The sequence below is a fragment of the Acanthaster planci genome, linkage group LG04 (genome assembly GCF_054643075.1).
Source record: "Acanthaster planci isolate LZ-2023a linkage group LG04, COTS_SCS, whole genome shotgun sequence".
NCBI lineage: Eukaryota > Metazoa > Echinodermata > Asteroidea > Valvatida > Acanthasteridae > Acanthaster > Acanthaster planci.
The window spans coordinates 1,292,467-1,308,305 of NC_141780.1; the positions used below are offsets into that span (position 1 = coordinate 1,292,467).

The 15,839-nt window shown below is 40.4% G+C and overlaps 2 protein-coding genes across 3 annotated transcripts; one reads left to right on the forward strand and one right to left on the reverse strand.

Moving 5' to 3' along the window:
* The first annotated feature begins 480 nt into the window (after positions 1-480).
* Positions 481-7,580, forward strand: LOC110982098 (cytochrome P450 2U1-like). Its single transcript, XM_022240265.2, has 6 exons — positions 481-984; positions 3,341-3,483; positions 3,702-4,166; positions 4,438-4,619; positions 5,404-5,522; positions 5,960-7,580. Exons 1-6 carry the CDS (start codon positions 702-704, stop codon positions 6,139-6,141), a joined length of 1,374 nt encoding a protein of 457 aa, XP_022095957.2. The 5' UTR covers positions 481-701; the 3' UTR covers positions 6,142-7,580.
* LOC110982097 (arginine kinase-like) lies at positions 6,452-15,710 on the reverse strand. Of its 2 annotated transcripts, XM_022240263.2 has the most exons (3): positions 15,500-15,640; positions 10,483-10,627; positions 6,452-9,359 (listed from the first exon to the last, which is right to left on the reverse strand). In XM_022240263.2, exons 2-3 carry the CDS (start codon positions 10,484-10,486, stop codon positions 8,011-8,013), a joined length of 1,353 nt encoding a protein of 450 aa, XP_022095955.1. In that variant the 5' UTR covers positions 10,487-10,627; positions 15,500-15,640; the 3' UTR covers positions 6,452-8,010. The 2 variants fall into 2 exon arrangements, with proteins under 2 accessions (XP_022095955.1, XP_022095954.2); XM_022240262.2 differs by lacking the exon at positions 10,483-10,627 and having other exon boundaries at positions 15,500-15,710.
* Positions 15,711-15,839: the final 129 nt, after the last annotated feature.

The following is a 15,839-nucleotide window of genomic DNA, read 5'->3' on the forward strand; positions in this document are numbered from 1 at the left end:
GAGTGTGCCTACCCTAACCACCTGTTAATTGATTAACTGAAATGTATCAGTTGTCTTTGATTCTTGCATCTATATCTACAAGTCTTCGCCAACATCCTGACAATAGACTAACCAAAACTCTGGAAGCGCGTTTTGGACGCTGCAGACTGATAGCCTCTAAAGATGAAAAATGCAAGGCAAAACCCACGGGTAAAGGCAAAACCCGTAATATAAATTAACATCTTGCAAAGTACATCTTGAAAAATGAAAAATGCAGTTGACTGGGCTTGTTTTGATTCTTTGGTGGATTTTAAAGAGCGCCCTACATCAGTGCGCTGTGTACAGTGTGCATTCAGCCAAGCAATACGGTGCATCGCGGTTACTGTGAGTTGACAGTCAGTAATGGTGGCACAATAGACATGAAACGTTGTGGGTAAAGTTCATGGCCATAAATGACGAACCTGCCCATAGCCCTATTTCAATCACAATGTAGCCTGGCTGTACATGAGTAGCACTGCGTGTAAAAGCGCGTAGGCCTTTAAATAAACGATCACTGCTCAGTTATGATTTTTTATGTTTATGAATAAAACAGCGTACAACAGTGAACACCCAATAATAAAGTCTGTGTCAGCAGTTACAGTTGCATTCTCACAACTTGAAATTCAGCAGGACTAACACCGCTAGCCTGTATAGCCTTGGGTGTGTTTTTCTGTCAGCGGATCATGGCAAAGCCCAAGCCGGGGAAAGAGGGCTTCCCTCCCGGCCCAATGACCCTGCCTCTGATCGGTAGCATGGTGAACTTCGGCGACAACGACGCTTTCCTGGCCAAGTGGGACGATTTGCGCCGGCAGTATGGCAGCGTGTTCAGCATCAAGATGGAGGGCCGTTGGGTGGTGTTTGTAACCGGCTGGGAAGCGGTTCGCGAGGTCCTGGTAAAGAAAGGGCTTGACTTCTGTGATAAACCCAGGTCCCCTTCCGCTGATCGCTACAATCCCGAGTACAAAGGTGAATAGGAATGTCAAACTGATTGGGGGGGGAACCAGCTGTTTGAAAGGGAAAAAGTTTTACGTTACTTTAGCTGAATCACTTCGGAAAGTTTTTATTAATATTTCCGTTCAATTTAGGTACCAGATTTACTGCTCTTTATATTCCAATATCTGTGACAAATACACAGTCATGTTGATGGCTCTTCAGTTTACAAAGTTCGGAGACAGAGCCGACCACAGTTCTTTATCTTATAAAACGTTGAATGTGGACGAAAGGGATGTTCGGTAGAAAACGATTCCAAGCATCGACGTTTCGCGCAGTTATAATGACTCGAGTCATAAGTCGGCGAGTTCGACTCGAGTTACAAGTTTGACAACTCGACTCAACTCTATAGTCGCCGCAGGTAAATTACTACACTCGACTAGAGTCACTGCAAGTAAAATGACTCGATCCGACTCGAGTCTTTCATCAGAAGACCCGACTCGAGTGAAAGTAAATAAGACTCGAGTTCTAAAAATAAAACTTCTCTGCGAAACAGATTTTGCAGTGACTTCCATAGCCGGTTTATTATGTTCATGTCATGTGTTATCATCATGGATATAATGTGACCACAGTCATTTAGAAACCCATTGCCAAAAAAAATGACTCTCTTCGTTTTATCTTGTGTTAAATATTGGTGACTCAAAGTGTCTCGATACAAATTTGCGACTCGACTTTGTTGCCTGTGACTCGACTCGAGTCACTACGTTACAATGACTCGAGCCACAACAATTAGGGACTTGTTACAATTCTGGTTTCACGAGACATTTCCGATGCCCCCTTTAATTAGGCTTGCCTTAGCTATACACGAACACAGTGACCAGAGGACTTATAAACTGTTAACCCCTCCGTAATTTGTTATTTCAGGAGAGGGTATTTATGAGGTTTCCCAGTGAGCAGTGTAGTTGTATTCGGTTGAGATTCGAAGCGAATAAGAATATAACAAATTTATCATTGTGATGGTAATGTTGCAAGGTTCAGCGGAAAGGCGGTATTGTGAACAGGGTGTGGCATGCGGTGACTGTACAGGAATGCGTCACTGCGATAGCTAGCAGCAACGACATATGTCCAATTTGTTAAAACTTTAGTTTAAAAAGTCACTGTCGTAGAGAAGTGTAGAAGAGCGAGCCTTTTATTTACTTGGTCATTGCTTGGCTACCGATAGCCTGAAAGCGGTGGATCGCATAGATCAGGCATACATTTCCACTTTTCCCAAACAATTAAATACAGGTTTTTGTGATTTTTCTTATCTGGCGACCACCAGAAGCAATAGATCGTTGAGTCCCTCAATTGTAATTCCCGTTAACAAGATGTGTGAATATAAAGAAAAGAAATTTTTGCGTATAAGAACGTTTACACTAAGATTAGTGTCCGCCATTGAAACCAGAATTCATGGAATGGTGATTATCAGCAACACCTGATAAAACTCTGTAATGTTAAATCATCAGTGAAAGTAGAGACGGCTTATTGTTTGTAACAGTGTAGTAGTTATCGTTATAATTGAAGGTAGCGCATACCAAATAGATGCGCTGGGTGAGTTTATTTTGGTAGATGGTGGAATTAATTGATAATTGAAATTTTTCACACCAAGGGGGTTTTGTGGCCACCCCAAGTAAATTGTACTCTCCTGAAGAAATTTATTAATTTTTTTCACATCCATGTTTGGCAGTTGTCAAAGAGAGTAACACTTTTAGCAATTATGAGCTACGTGTAGTTTGAAAAGAAGCCCGGCTTCAATCACTTTTGAAACCCATCTAAAGTAAAGAGAATTTGCTTAAGAAATGCTGCCTCGTATTAAGTAGATGCCTCTTTAAGCGCTGCAGAGATGCAGACATGTTGAGATGATGCTGAAAAACCCCTGGAGGGCATCCTGTGACGTCATATCACCAGAGTCATAGAAACGGATAAGGGGAATGCTAAACAATCACCCACTCTGGTAAACTGCTTTTTCAAATTAAATATAGGGAGATTCGAGAATTCTCATGTAGGCAGGCATCATAGCATGAACAGAAAAAAGGCCCTTTTAAACTTGTTATAGTTTGGCTCTGAAAACAAATTACATTGCATTTGATTTGGATACTTCCATATTTATTTGAACAGATAAAATCAGAGAAAACATGTTTTCCTTAGAGGTGCTGTTTAAACAATCCCTCATTCGGGTGCAAGATGTGAGATGATCATTAAAAAATTTGATGGAATTATTATTCTGAATAAGCGTAGTTTAGCTGTTGTTTTTCCAGAGCTGAGATTATTATTCATTATTTAAAAGCCTAAAGTTTAAAATTACACAGGTTGCTACAGTCAGAGTATGCATGACCAGTTTAATGTTTTTCAGGGATTTTTGATGCTCCATGTAATGATCAATGGAAAATCCAGCGAAGTTTTGCCCACACTACACTGCGTGGCTTCGGCTTTGGTAAAGTAAGCCTTGAAGGGGCCATCACGAAGGAAGTTACACATCTGATCGATAAACTACAGGTGAGTTATCTTGAAGGAAAATTTTAGTGTGCTGTTGAATTGACATAGACAGATTACGAGACAGGAAATGTAAATTTTGAGAGTAAAATCGCAGAATGAGGCAGTTGCAAAAGAATTTGTATCCAAATAGTGGCTAAGAAAGGAATACGAGAAGGATGGAAGGTAGACGGCCATAACTCGAGCTGTTTCTTCCTTTCTGCGTTTCTTTAATACTCCAGGCACACGGGGGCCAACCGCTCGACCCCCGGGACCTTCTCGGTGCTCACACCACTAATGTTCTCTTTTCCATCACCTTTGGCATCTGTTTCGCCCACGACGACGCCGAGTTCCAACGCTTGCTGGACTGGTCCCGGACCCTGATGGCCAATTACGATCTTTCCGGCTGGTCCATTGTCCACAGCGTGGACAAAGCCGCACGCGGGCTGGAGAAATTCGTCAAGGAGCAGATTGAGAGTCACGCAAAATCCCGCGTGGCAGGCGAGGAAGCACGAGATTTCATCGACGCCTACTTGGCTAAGATTGACGAAGACCCGGCCAGGTTTACGCATGACGAACTTGCTTGCGTCTTGGTGGATTTGATTGGTGCTGGCATCGAGTCTGTGTCCTTCACATTACTTTGGACACTTATTTATATGAGTCTAAACCCGGGCGTCCAAGAAAAAGTGAATCAAGAAATCAAAACTGTGAGCAGTTAATTCCGAAGATTTTAAAAACTTCGGTATAAAAAAAAATAATTTGCAATGCAACGTTGTGCATTAGCCTGTAGGTTGCTTTAGCAGGAATTTGTAGCGTAATGTGGCAGTGTTTTTCATCCTCGTATCTTGTAAAGATTTATGGTAAAATATTTTGTTTGCAATCTCAATGTAAGAAAACATTGTTTAAAATCATAGAAGTGGAATTATGCATAAAATATATAATGTCTTTCTTATAGCTAACTTTTTTTTCTAATAACAGGTTATAGGAGACCGTAATGTCAAATGGGAAGACAGAAATTCCTTGCCTTACAGTCAGGCTACCTTGATGGAGATCCATAGAGCCGCCAGCCTTTCCTACATGGTTGTCAGGGCTGCATACACAGACTCTACCATCTTTGATTACAAGATACCGAAGGGAACTGAACTATGGGTGAATATTTGGTAAGCAGAAAATGTACGAACAAACATTCGTAACGCTGTATTTGGAGAAACACACGTTTTAACTCTAGAATTCTTGAATTCTCGAATTGTACTTTTTTCACAAACCTAGGAGGATTGAAGTTAATAAAATCATAACTACAAGCAAATCAATCTCGAACTCATCAAAATCGCTACAACCCAATCTGTGATCCGATCTTACGAAATCAGTCGATTTTTTCACTTAATGTATGCATTATATGTTAATGTGGTTTCTATGAGCTGTTCGTTTTGATTTTGACCCAAATTGTGGAGTGACCTTCTAACAAACTATGACTTTCTGTAGAGGTAACAGTTATGACGGTTTTTGTGTATGATGTGTTTGGTTGGTTGGTTCAGAAGTGAGGAAAGGGGCCGCCTTTTGTGACTAGTCAAAACGACAAAAACCTCCAAAAAATTAACACTGAATCCAATTACAAGCCAACATAATACATTTTCTATAATCTCATGACAAGTTTCATATTTTTGCCTCGTACAAAATTATTTTAATTCCTTCCCAACGACGGATGCGGGCGAGGCAACGGGGGCACGCCCCCCCCCCGGCACATTTAGTTTTTGAAAAGTAATCAGAGAAAGGCCGTTTGGGGAATGATTTGATTCCCCTTCCACCCAAATGCGTGTAAAGGGCCCCAAGGTCTTGTCTCACCTCCAGAAAAGCCATAAAAGGTTACATAAAAATTCCCATCGTTTTTAGTCCCTTCGTAAGATTGACTTTTCTGGATCCACGCTTTTTTCTTCCATCCTGAAGGTCAGTACACCATGATCCAGCTGTGTGGTCGGATCCAAACACCTTTAACCCAGCAAGGTTCCTGAACGCTGAAGGCACTGAAATGGTCCGTCATGAAGGTTTCATTCCTTTCTCGGCCGGTGAGATTGCTGACAGCTAATAATAGAAGAAATTTCAATTCTGTCATCCTAACAGTGTAGAAACCACTATACTGTGTTGTAATGGTAACATTGTATATTGAGTTGATAAAGCAACGCATCATGAATGATGAATTTTGTTTCATAAATTAATAATTCCCTATTCTTGGTGGTTTTATTTCAAGAAAGAGTCAGTCATTGGAGTTGCAAAATAATATACACTGTACTTCTAAATCGTCATCTCTTGTCAACCCCCAACAACTCATTAAATGCATTCGCGAATTTAGTAAGTTACATAAAACTTAAATAAATTTGGGGAAAGGTGTGTTTTTTAAAATTAAGTAGGCTTGGGAAAACTCGTGGCAGAAACAACTTATACTGAGTTCGTGTTCTGGTTACTAATTGTTTGTATTGATAAACTGCGGGTTTCTTTGTCACAGGGCGCAGAGGTTGCATGGGAGAATCTCTGGGTAAGATGGAACTCTTCAGCTTCTTCGTCTCTCTCCTACAACACTTCCGGGTGGAAACACCCCCGGGTGAAGCTCCGCCCACTACCGAGGGGGTTTTAGATTTCACTAGAAACCCCAAGCCTTTCAAAGTCCGCTTTGTCCCTCGAGTATAAGAAAGTTGGGATGAGCGCTGGAATGTTCCAAACGAGGCAATTCAGTCTTTACTGTGTATTTCTTATTGATGATAGATTGGATTTGCTTTACATCTTTAATATTTCTGGTGATGTTGTATAATATTTATGCCATGACTTAAGATGTGTTGATGGTTACACTAACCTGGACCCAGATTGTGGACGGTAACGTCAAATTACGAACGAAAAGTAAATACGCCAAGTTCTTTAGCAAGGAATTTTGTACTTTTTGAGGTGCAAGTAGTGCTAGAGCATACAGACATAAAGCATCCACACTTCAGATATGCTGGTCTTAATGATTATACAAAGTTTTATTGAAAGTCTCCACTGAATGGCAGATCTTAATACTTTCTTGGAATAATTCTAACATCTTACATTTGTACAACATACCTGTAACATTAGTAACAATCCCTCGAAAGACTAGATTGTTAGCTGTTTTTCCAAAGTAATCATTCTTATTTGCCTTACTGATTCAGTCTCCCTGGAATTAAATTCAGTGCCTCTGATAGTGTTTGTGTATGGTAGTAGGATATATGGAGCTTACGCATATTTTTGTAGAGTGGAGTTTGGGGCGTGGAACCCGTGTATGTTAATTTTTAGACGTGCCTTTGGACGAAATTTTAGTGTGCCTACCTATGTGTATTGATCGTGGAGGTCAAAGGTGAGTCTTACCATTATCTATTACTCATAGAGGTCAAAGGTAAAGGTCCATTACGAATTTCTGTATGAGACTATTACATTTTTACCTCAATATTTCGATTATACTAACAAGAAATCACACTTCAATGTTCACCGCAAAAAACCCAAGTACGTGTATACAATTTGGCCTATAACCGACATACAGTGCTACCCCAATCCTTTATATTATTATTAATTAACAGTTTTAGGCTTGATTTATGACAACATTTCTGGTTGAAAAATGATAAAAAAGAAGCGAGTCACCTTGCTCTCGAGCCCCTCTCTCAAAGTTCAAACCTTAGTAAACTCCGCGCCGTACACGCACCTGCAGTTTTAACTACACGTGACAATTAATTTTGATTGATTTTTTGAATATTTTGATTATTGATTTTTCGTTCTACAGGTTTACATTGTATTTTCACAAAGGAGAGGGTTGTAATTTACACTTCCACAGCAAACATTAACTGAAACCTCTCGAGTTTCTTTAACAAAGTTATCATAACAGATCAGCGTTGTTGAAAACCCAGTTTGCTACAGACGTACTACATTTCAAAGATAAAAAATCTGGGCCAATGCAGATTTTTCTGAGGCCTGAAAAACTAGGCCAATTGCATCAAATTAATTTGGAGTTCGTATGTAAGGTAACCAAAGGAAATAACCCTGTCTGCTTGTTTTAGGTTTTCTTAATATGCGATATGATACATACACAATATGCAATAATACTTGAGACTGGAAATGTTTGATGACTCGCTTGTCGTTCAATTAATTCCTTCAAATTTCAGTGGATCCAATCATTTTAGGAGGATTTGCATGGAGCTGCATGTTGGAACATGACAAGAATTTCGGTTATGAGGTTTGCATCAGATGAGATCCAAATCTGGTCCCTAATTTTTTCAGTCAACTTCTTCCATACCTATTAGAAAATCTCACAGCAAAATAGTGCATGTACAAAATTATGTCTGATTGACGTTAGTTTTACTGAGAAGATTTGCAAAGAAGCAAGTAACGCATACATGAAGGATTATGGAAACACACGATTAGAGAACAATAACTTTCACATCAACTCTGGTATTGCCTGAAACTGTCCCTTTAAAATGTGGTGCATCCTTCCCACTGAACTACATTTATCTTCTACCATCTCTCGCAAAAGAACTTGGATGGAACCTCCTCTACCTAATTACCAGCGATGGTGACGTCAGACATAAGTTGGGCAAGAACCTGGTCAATTTTGGAGGCATCTGCCTCCTTGCTAACGAACTTATCCTCCAGAGCCGACAGAAGGTTGGCTCCTCTGATAAGATCTTGAACCAGAGAGTACTCCGTGAACCCAAGACGCCTCCAGTTGGAGATGTCGACTCTGTCGACAATGGCGGAATGCTCGCCGCTGCTGCCCCTGGCCTGGCAGTTGATGGTGCGGGCGATCTTGTCGATCTCTGCAAGACCAAGAGCTGAAGCAATGGTAGGGACGCGAATATGGACACTGCCACGCATGGCCGTGCCCAGGTTGGACGGACAGCAAGTAATGACACCCAGGGCCGGGTCGCTAGCGAAGACACTGCTACGGCCTGTAATCTTCTTCAGGCCTTCCTCGATGGCATTGATGGCGCGCGAGAGACGCGCGAAGACACTCTTGATATCACCCCCTTGCTCCATGGAGATGATGCGGAGATGGTCGCCTTCGTTCACCCACACGATGAAGGTCTTGCTTTTGTTGAGGAAGATGCCTCTACCCTTTGGCCAGAAGCGGTGGTAGCCGGACGCGGCTTGCATCTTATCTTTACCACGGAAGAGGAAGTGACCGTCGACAAGTTCCTGGGTCTCCTCTGGTGTCATATCGGTGTGACGGTGGAAAGTACCGGCCAGGTCATCGGTGAAAGAATCGAAGACCTTAGACATGAGGTCTGCAATCTGAAGCCTAGTCTCCACCGTGCCTCCAGGGTTGAGTGGGAAGAAGTTGAGGTTCCTGGCCACGCGGATTCGGCTGGAAACGACCTTGGCCTTAGCGTCATCCTTGAGTGCTACCGTCAGCTTATTCGGATCCATGTCAGTGATGTGCTTCATGGAGCCGTCCAGCTTGTATCCCACGTGGTACTTCTCGATGACGGGATGGAAGAGCTCCTTGAAGACTTCGTAAGACTCTGGATCTCCAGCATGGCATCCCACAAAGGAAGATTGGTAGCAAGTACCAGTGTTGATAGCCCGAGCGATGGTCCATCCCGCTGTCTTGGTCTTGACGTCCTTGAGCTTGTTGAAGAGCTCTGGTGTCATGACTTGCCCCATGAGGGACACATCCTTACCTTTCTTGCCGTCCTCCTGGTGACTGGTCAGTTGCTTAGGCCACTGATTCTTGGCCAAGTCGTCGTCCATGATCAGGTCAAAGTACGGATCATGCTTGGGGTCTTTAGCCGCCATGGACTGTGTTACATACTCGGAGGATGCCATCTCGCTCTGCAAATTAGAATCTTTTGGAGGTTGTCCGGAAGATCTGTTGTTTGGGGTGGTCTCAGTAGAATTACAGCCACCTGTATAAGATTAAGAGGAAAACAGAAAACGGTAGGAAATAATGTGAAAACTGGAAATAAATACAGAGTTCACAACCCCGTGTACGACCACGAACACATGAGCAATGGAGGCACACGCCTGCTTTTATTGTGAAGTGTGCACTTTGGTCCGATCAACAATTCATAGTTTGCAGGGTATACACCAGCATCTCAGGCTATCGACAGTCTTCATGACCAGCATCTCAGGCTATCGACAGTCTTCATGATCTGTTGCAAGCGATAAGCATGCATGCCATATTAACGAAACCCCAAAAGCCGGTTTATATTTCAGACGACTCGGAAGCGAACCGAATTTGAGAATTGACGTCCAGACACGTTTACAGCGAAGCAAACTTTTGCAAATTCGCGGCGCGAACATTTCTGACGTCAAAACATTGCGTCCTTGTTCGCTTTCAAGCCAAATATGATTTGAACTTAACTTGGCTGTAAATCAAATTTCTAAGGCTCAAATTTCTAAGTTGTGATTAATGATTCATCAGCGCAGATAAAAAATGGCAGGTTGTCGATACATTCTAGTAAATCTTGAAGGTAGACGTTTTACATATTTTGAACTCGTTTAAATTATTTTTGTCAGCATATCTTTTGAAAAGTTTGTTTATTCCCAGGTAAGGCTTGTTAGAAACTGAAAGCACAAGGTACAGTTAATTGTTAGCCATGTTAATGCCCACAACAAACATGAAACGTTAGTGCATTTCTTCATTTACGATAATGATGAAGGCTGATTGGATCCATGAGTGTCAATCATTTTGATCCACGATTCTTTCCAGCATCAAGAAGTTCTATCAAATGTGGAAACATTTTTCCAAAAACCAAAACACAAAAACAAAAGCAAAAGACTCTAAATGAGTAGCATAATATTTGTCACTTAACAAAAAAATTAATGAATGCGGAAAAGGATTATTGTTATTCGTTAGAAGTTGCCACCAAAACATCAGAATCCAAAAAAAAAAAACCAATTTGAAAGTAAAGAGTTTACAGTAATCAGATATAGCTACCAATGCAGTAAGTCACACAAACACACACATGCAAGGAGATTATTTACATATTAGTAATGGTCACGTATAAGTTTACTTCCACGCATTACCCATGGTTCATTGGCAAATTTCAAGCAAACGCCACCTGCGCCCTCTGTCCTGTCCGAAGTGGCGGTCCCGAATCACGGGATCACGTGCACACCTTGAGGGCGCTGCCCGATTCTCCCAGACTTTAAAGGGTTTCCGTTCATGCAACTGTAAACAAATTTGCACGTACACATGCAAAGAGAACAAAAACGAAATGACAGAACATCACAACAATGGCCCAGTGACGATGCATAAAGTACGCCACCACGTTATCTGAACAGTAAAGTAACGTGCCTTTTTAAAATAACATTTGAATTACCTTTTCTACTGACGTATTACGGGACCATGTAATAGAAATGGTCTAATAAAATCTTTTAAATTGCACTTTAGTGTTTCAACCTTATTTTAAATTTTTGTTTTGCTAGTTTTATCTGTATTTTGGGGCCATTTTTGTTTTATGCTTATGTCAATTTGCACAGTCGGGAGAAAACTGTGATGTAATCTGAGGCACTTAATTTCAATGTTGCATCAATTCGTGCCAAAAAAGCTGATTTTCTTCACCTTGCTTTGAAGATTGCCATTTTCTGTGGCAAATGTATTGTTTTGAGTATATGGCAATAAGTCACGGAGCAGCCATTTTTTAGAAATGTTTCTTAGAAAGCAAATTTCGTGTTAGTGTAAACAGGAAAACGTGCACCTTGACTTAAATGTGCACTTCCGGTTTCCTTAACTCCAACAAAAATATTTAAAACAGTTTTCATACATTTAAGAAGAGTTTAAACACGAACGAACACTTATTCTAAGAAAAAATCTATTGCAGCGTTCCTTTAAACGTGTGAAATATGTGCAGCGTCCTGTCCACTCACCAAATTTAAACTGCAAGCTGTTTGCAAATAAAATGTTAGTTCAAACAAATGTTACAAGAAAGCGTGTTCTGTCAACTTAGGTCATCGACAAGATAGCACTACATTACACTTTTAAACTAAGCATTTCAGAATGTATAATGATCAACACACTGCGAAAATCGGACCTTTCACACAGCATTTGAGAGTTAAATCATTCGGAATAAGTTTCTGAAAATACATTGCAAACAATCACCACAATGACCTTCAGGTCACACACTTAATGATGAAAACGACCATTATAACATTAACATGACTGTGTGACTAGCTACGTTGAATGTGCTATTAAGGGAAATCATAGGATCTTCTTCAACAAGACTGTGAGCTTGTCAAAATACGTACAGTGCAGAGGTCTTAATCGTTTTAGCAGACTGCGTCGTCCTCACGTACCATGATAATACAACTTAACATAAAGTATTGCCCGAGGCATATAATACTGCAGAGCGCAATAATGTTTTTAGACGAACAAGGGACGGAAGCAGGCTTTATGGTTCAGGTTCAGAATAACTGTTATGTGCAAGCCTGTCGGTTTCGATAACCCCGCTAAACAAGGAAATTGCGTATGCGGCATCCTCGCTTGCATTCACGATGCACTGAAAAATAAACTTTTGTACATGACTTGATATTTTCAAGAGCGAGTTCTATATCTTGACTATAATTATGGCATTTTCTTCCATTATTTTCTCAGGGTACAGCATTGCACCACTTAGGTAAAACCTCTCTCATCGGGATCCAACAGACATATTTGTTACAAACAAGGCAGTTTGTTATCATTATTTTCATAATAGTGAAGTGCATGTTTCTTCACCCCGAAGATCACCTTGATGGACAGCATTCTTTTTACTTCTAAACGGTTTATTTATCAAAAACGTCTCACTGCAAAGAGCTGAATAGCGTAAGCATTATTGGATGTTCATTTTAAACATACACAATCAAAATTCAGAAATACAATATAACACAAAACACGTTCAATTTTGAAATACATATAGTTTACATATCATCCATGACAAATCTATAAAAGGGCGCCAAGTGGATGTTTAAACTGCAACTAAAATCTTTGAAGCAAAAGAATATCTGGACTATAATTAGCAATCTGTCCACAGATGATAATTATGAAAAAACGGTCATGAGGAATTCCTTAGAAAATGAAAGTTTACAGTTAAAAAGGACGCATTAGGATTACAGGAAATTTGAACGGTAAAATTAAAACAGAGACTCAGATATCATACCCCCCCCCAAAAAAAGTCGAAGCATTGCACATCAAAAAGTAAAAAGTCTGAATACAAAACAGGCAAAAACTGCATACAAAAATTAGCAAAACTTTAAAATCATAACCACATGTACAAAAAGACACTGCAGAAAACAGAGGTCAAATATCAAAAAACAGCTCTCTAAAACAGAATAACAGGAACACATGCCGGTGTGTACATCAGAACTGAGAGGCCTTCTTTCTCGAGAAGCTGCAAACATCGGTCAAAGATCTCTTCGCGAACAGCCACAAGATTGTGCATTATATAATTGCTGAGTTCTGAGCCAGCTAAGTTATCATTTCACTCATGATGTTGCCAAAGATTGTTCTGTTGCATTTATTTTGTTTGTTTGAATATTACATTTATTGTAGTTGTTTGCATTGCATATTTTAATGAATACTCGTTCTGGTATTGTGTTTGTATTCCATCAAACATGTTTATTATGTTGCTAAGTGAATAAATCTACATGTAGAGTACGTCATAGGAATCTTCGGCCGTTTATTATTCCGGTAATCCGCCCCTCCACTTTTCAAGACCCCAAATGTCTCAAATGGTTGAGTCCTATGAACTGTTTACGCGGCTCTGCAGTGCACATTTTGTGTCAAAGCTGCTGAGACTTTCGCTGAAAAAAAAGTGGCGAGTTTATACATAGAGCTTGAGCTGTTCCTAGCTCTGTGGTTTATACAAGCAAAGTGCGCAGTCTCGTGGTCACTACCAACACAGTCCACAGGGTTGCACTGATGCCAAGTCTGACGGATCTTTACGTATTGAACAATTTGGCAAGTATTAAGCCTGGCACTGGACGAGCAGTAAATTGTTCACCCATTCATACCCTAAATTCTTTGAGTAAACCCTGACTCAATTGTACGACACAGGGGTTACGACTGAGCATCCAGGGTGTCACCACAACGCGTTGCTAGGTAAACATACACACAAAAATGGGAAGGACCAACACAAAGTTTAATGGAAGGCATGAAATTTAAAAGGGCCGAATTAAAAAAGGATATACATAATAAAAAAATTGCTCATTTGATCATTTGTGTAAAAGTAACTAGGGCTGTACCGAATATCTGAATTTTCCGAATTTAAATATTCGTATGCAAAATTCATGAAAAGGGAGAATATTCTTTTGTTTTAAATGAGAAAATCACACTATGGAAGCTTGTTTCAAGCAGATTCAAATGAAAAGCCTCAGAGCACGATTTAAAAAAGAAATTATTCATTAACAATATAAAAGGAATAGACATTTTCAACAGGGCGAGAAGTATTGGTCGTCAGTGTTGCAAAATCGTGGCTGGTGATATTCTATAGAAGTGAGAAGCTATTATAGTGATTATAATGTACAACTGTGTGCATTATTGCACCTGATTTTGTACTATGGTTTGTTCATCAAAATTTGCCACAATTTGCCAGTCGGTAGAAACGACTATTCGGATATTCGATCGAATTGAAAGTCGAATATTCGAATGGTAATTTATTCCAATTGACTGGGTGGAAAATAAACTTGGTACAATCGGCAGTTAACAGTATTTGAAAAGTCAAAACCGAGACACTGTGCGTCGTCACTATGGGATACATCATTTTCTCTGAACTATTAATCACAAAACGTGAATAAGATTTTTTAAATTAATCAATTCATGTCCTCATTTTTGTCTTACGTGCACTTTTTCCGCACGGGTAGTTTGCACTTTAAAAATAACAGAAACGATGGCCCACCTATGAACCCGGACTCAGCTTGTAAAGTGTACAACAGTGATGCTTATGACAACAGCGTGAATAGTCAGCTTGGTAACCAAACAGTCATGATTGGAAAGATGACCGCACGTGTTTATCGTCACCGAACTTGCTAGTAAACACGTTTGAACTTCGTGATTAAATTTCCGGACTTTGTCAGGCAGTAAGGTTTACTTGGTACATGCAATAAGCTTTGTTAAATATCTGCAGTTGTGAGAACTATTCCCAACTTAAGGTTCTTATTTTCAAGTTAAAGCGAAGGAAATGTGTAGAATTAGCTGGTTTTGGTATAAGCCTATATAGACGAAGTAACAATTCAGCAATACCCCCAAACTGGCAATACTAATTCCTTGACTTTTGTACATGAATTTCCTTAAAAAGCCAAGTCTAAAAGGAATTGAATTTTGATCAAAACACAACAATGCATAATTTAGCTCAAAATGTAAATATTATTTGATTTCATCCTCATCCGTTAATGACATAATGATCGAAATAGTTAGGACATTGATCAAAATATACAGTCACGCTAAAAATAGTCAAAACAATCGAGGGGAAAGCCCGATTTCGTGATTCAAGTAAACCGATTTGCATTTTGCATGAATTAATAACCGACCATGGCCATCTTAACTTGCATCATCTGCATCCAAGGGCAGTTTTAATTCACAATAAAAAGCAAGAACTAAAATCCTTCTGTGGAATCTATCAACAAATCAAATTTTAAGGCATAAACTGTGCATGCAGCAACTTCTGCCGTAATTATTATGCCTACAGCGAACAGGTTCTGTATGCAGAACCGCAATTATGATGGATCACTTCCGAGACACAATCAGCGCACGAAATGCATGCAACGTATTCATGTTCACATTGTGCGATATGAATGTGGTGCTCTGAGTGTGTGCATACGTGCAGGGTCAAAGTGATAGCTCGCTAGCTATGGCGATATCGCTGCAATGTCAAGTATGCCTGGATCTCCCATTGGGCTTGCAAGCCCCTTATTCGGTCAATCCATTAAACAGACATCAAGTTACGCCAGGAGTTTGATTAACAATTCACATTAATTTACATTCAGCATCGTGTTCATAATTCTCTCTGTGCACGTAGATTTTTTCCGTCACTAATTTAGGTTTCAGCTTTATGAAAACAAAAAATCTTACCAGAGAGACAACGGTAGAGTAGGGTCACGAAGCACGTCACTAGGACTATCTTCCCAGTACAAATTAATGTTGGGCGTCTGATGAGAGCCGACAGTCTTGCCGTCGGGATTGGAAAGCCGAGCGAGCCAGACAGGGCGACCGTATCGTGGCGTGCTGAAGATCGCATTAGCAGCGAGAGACGGTGTCTTGCCTGGTTGCCATCGCGATGCATTGAGGCCACACAGCGAGTACGCCAGCCGCTATTGATATCGATCCAGAGGACTATGCTGAATTATTTAGCAGGGTTCGACGCGAGTGCATGGCGTCCTAATATGGCTTCACGGGGGCCGGCTTTGTGAAG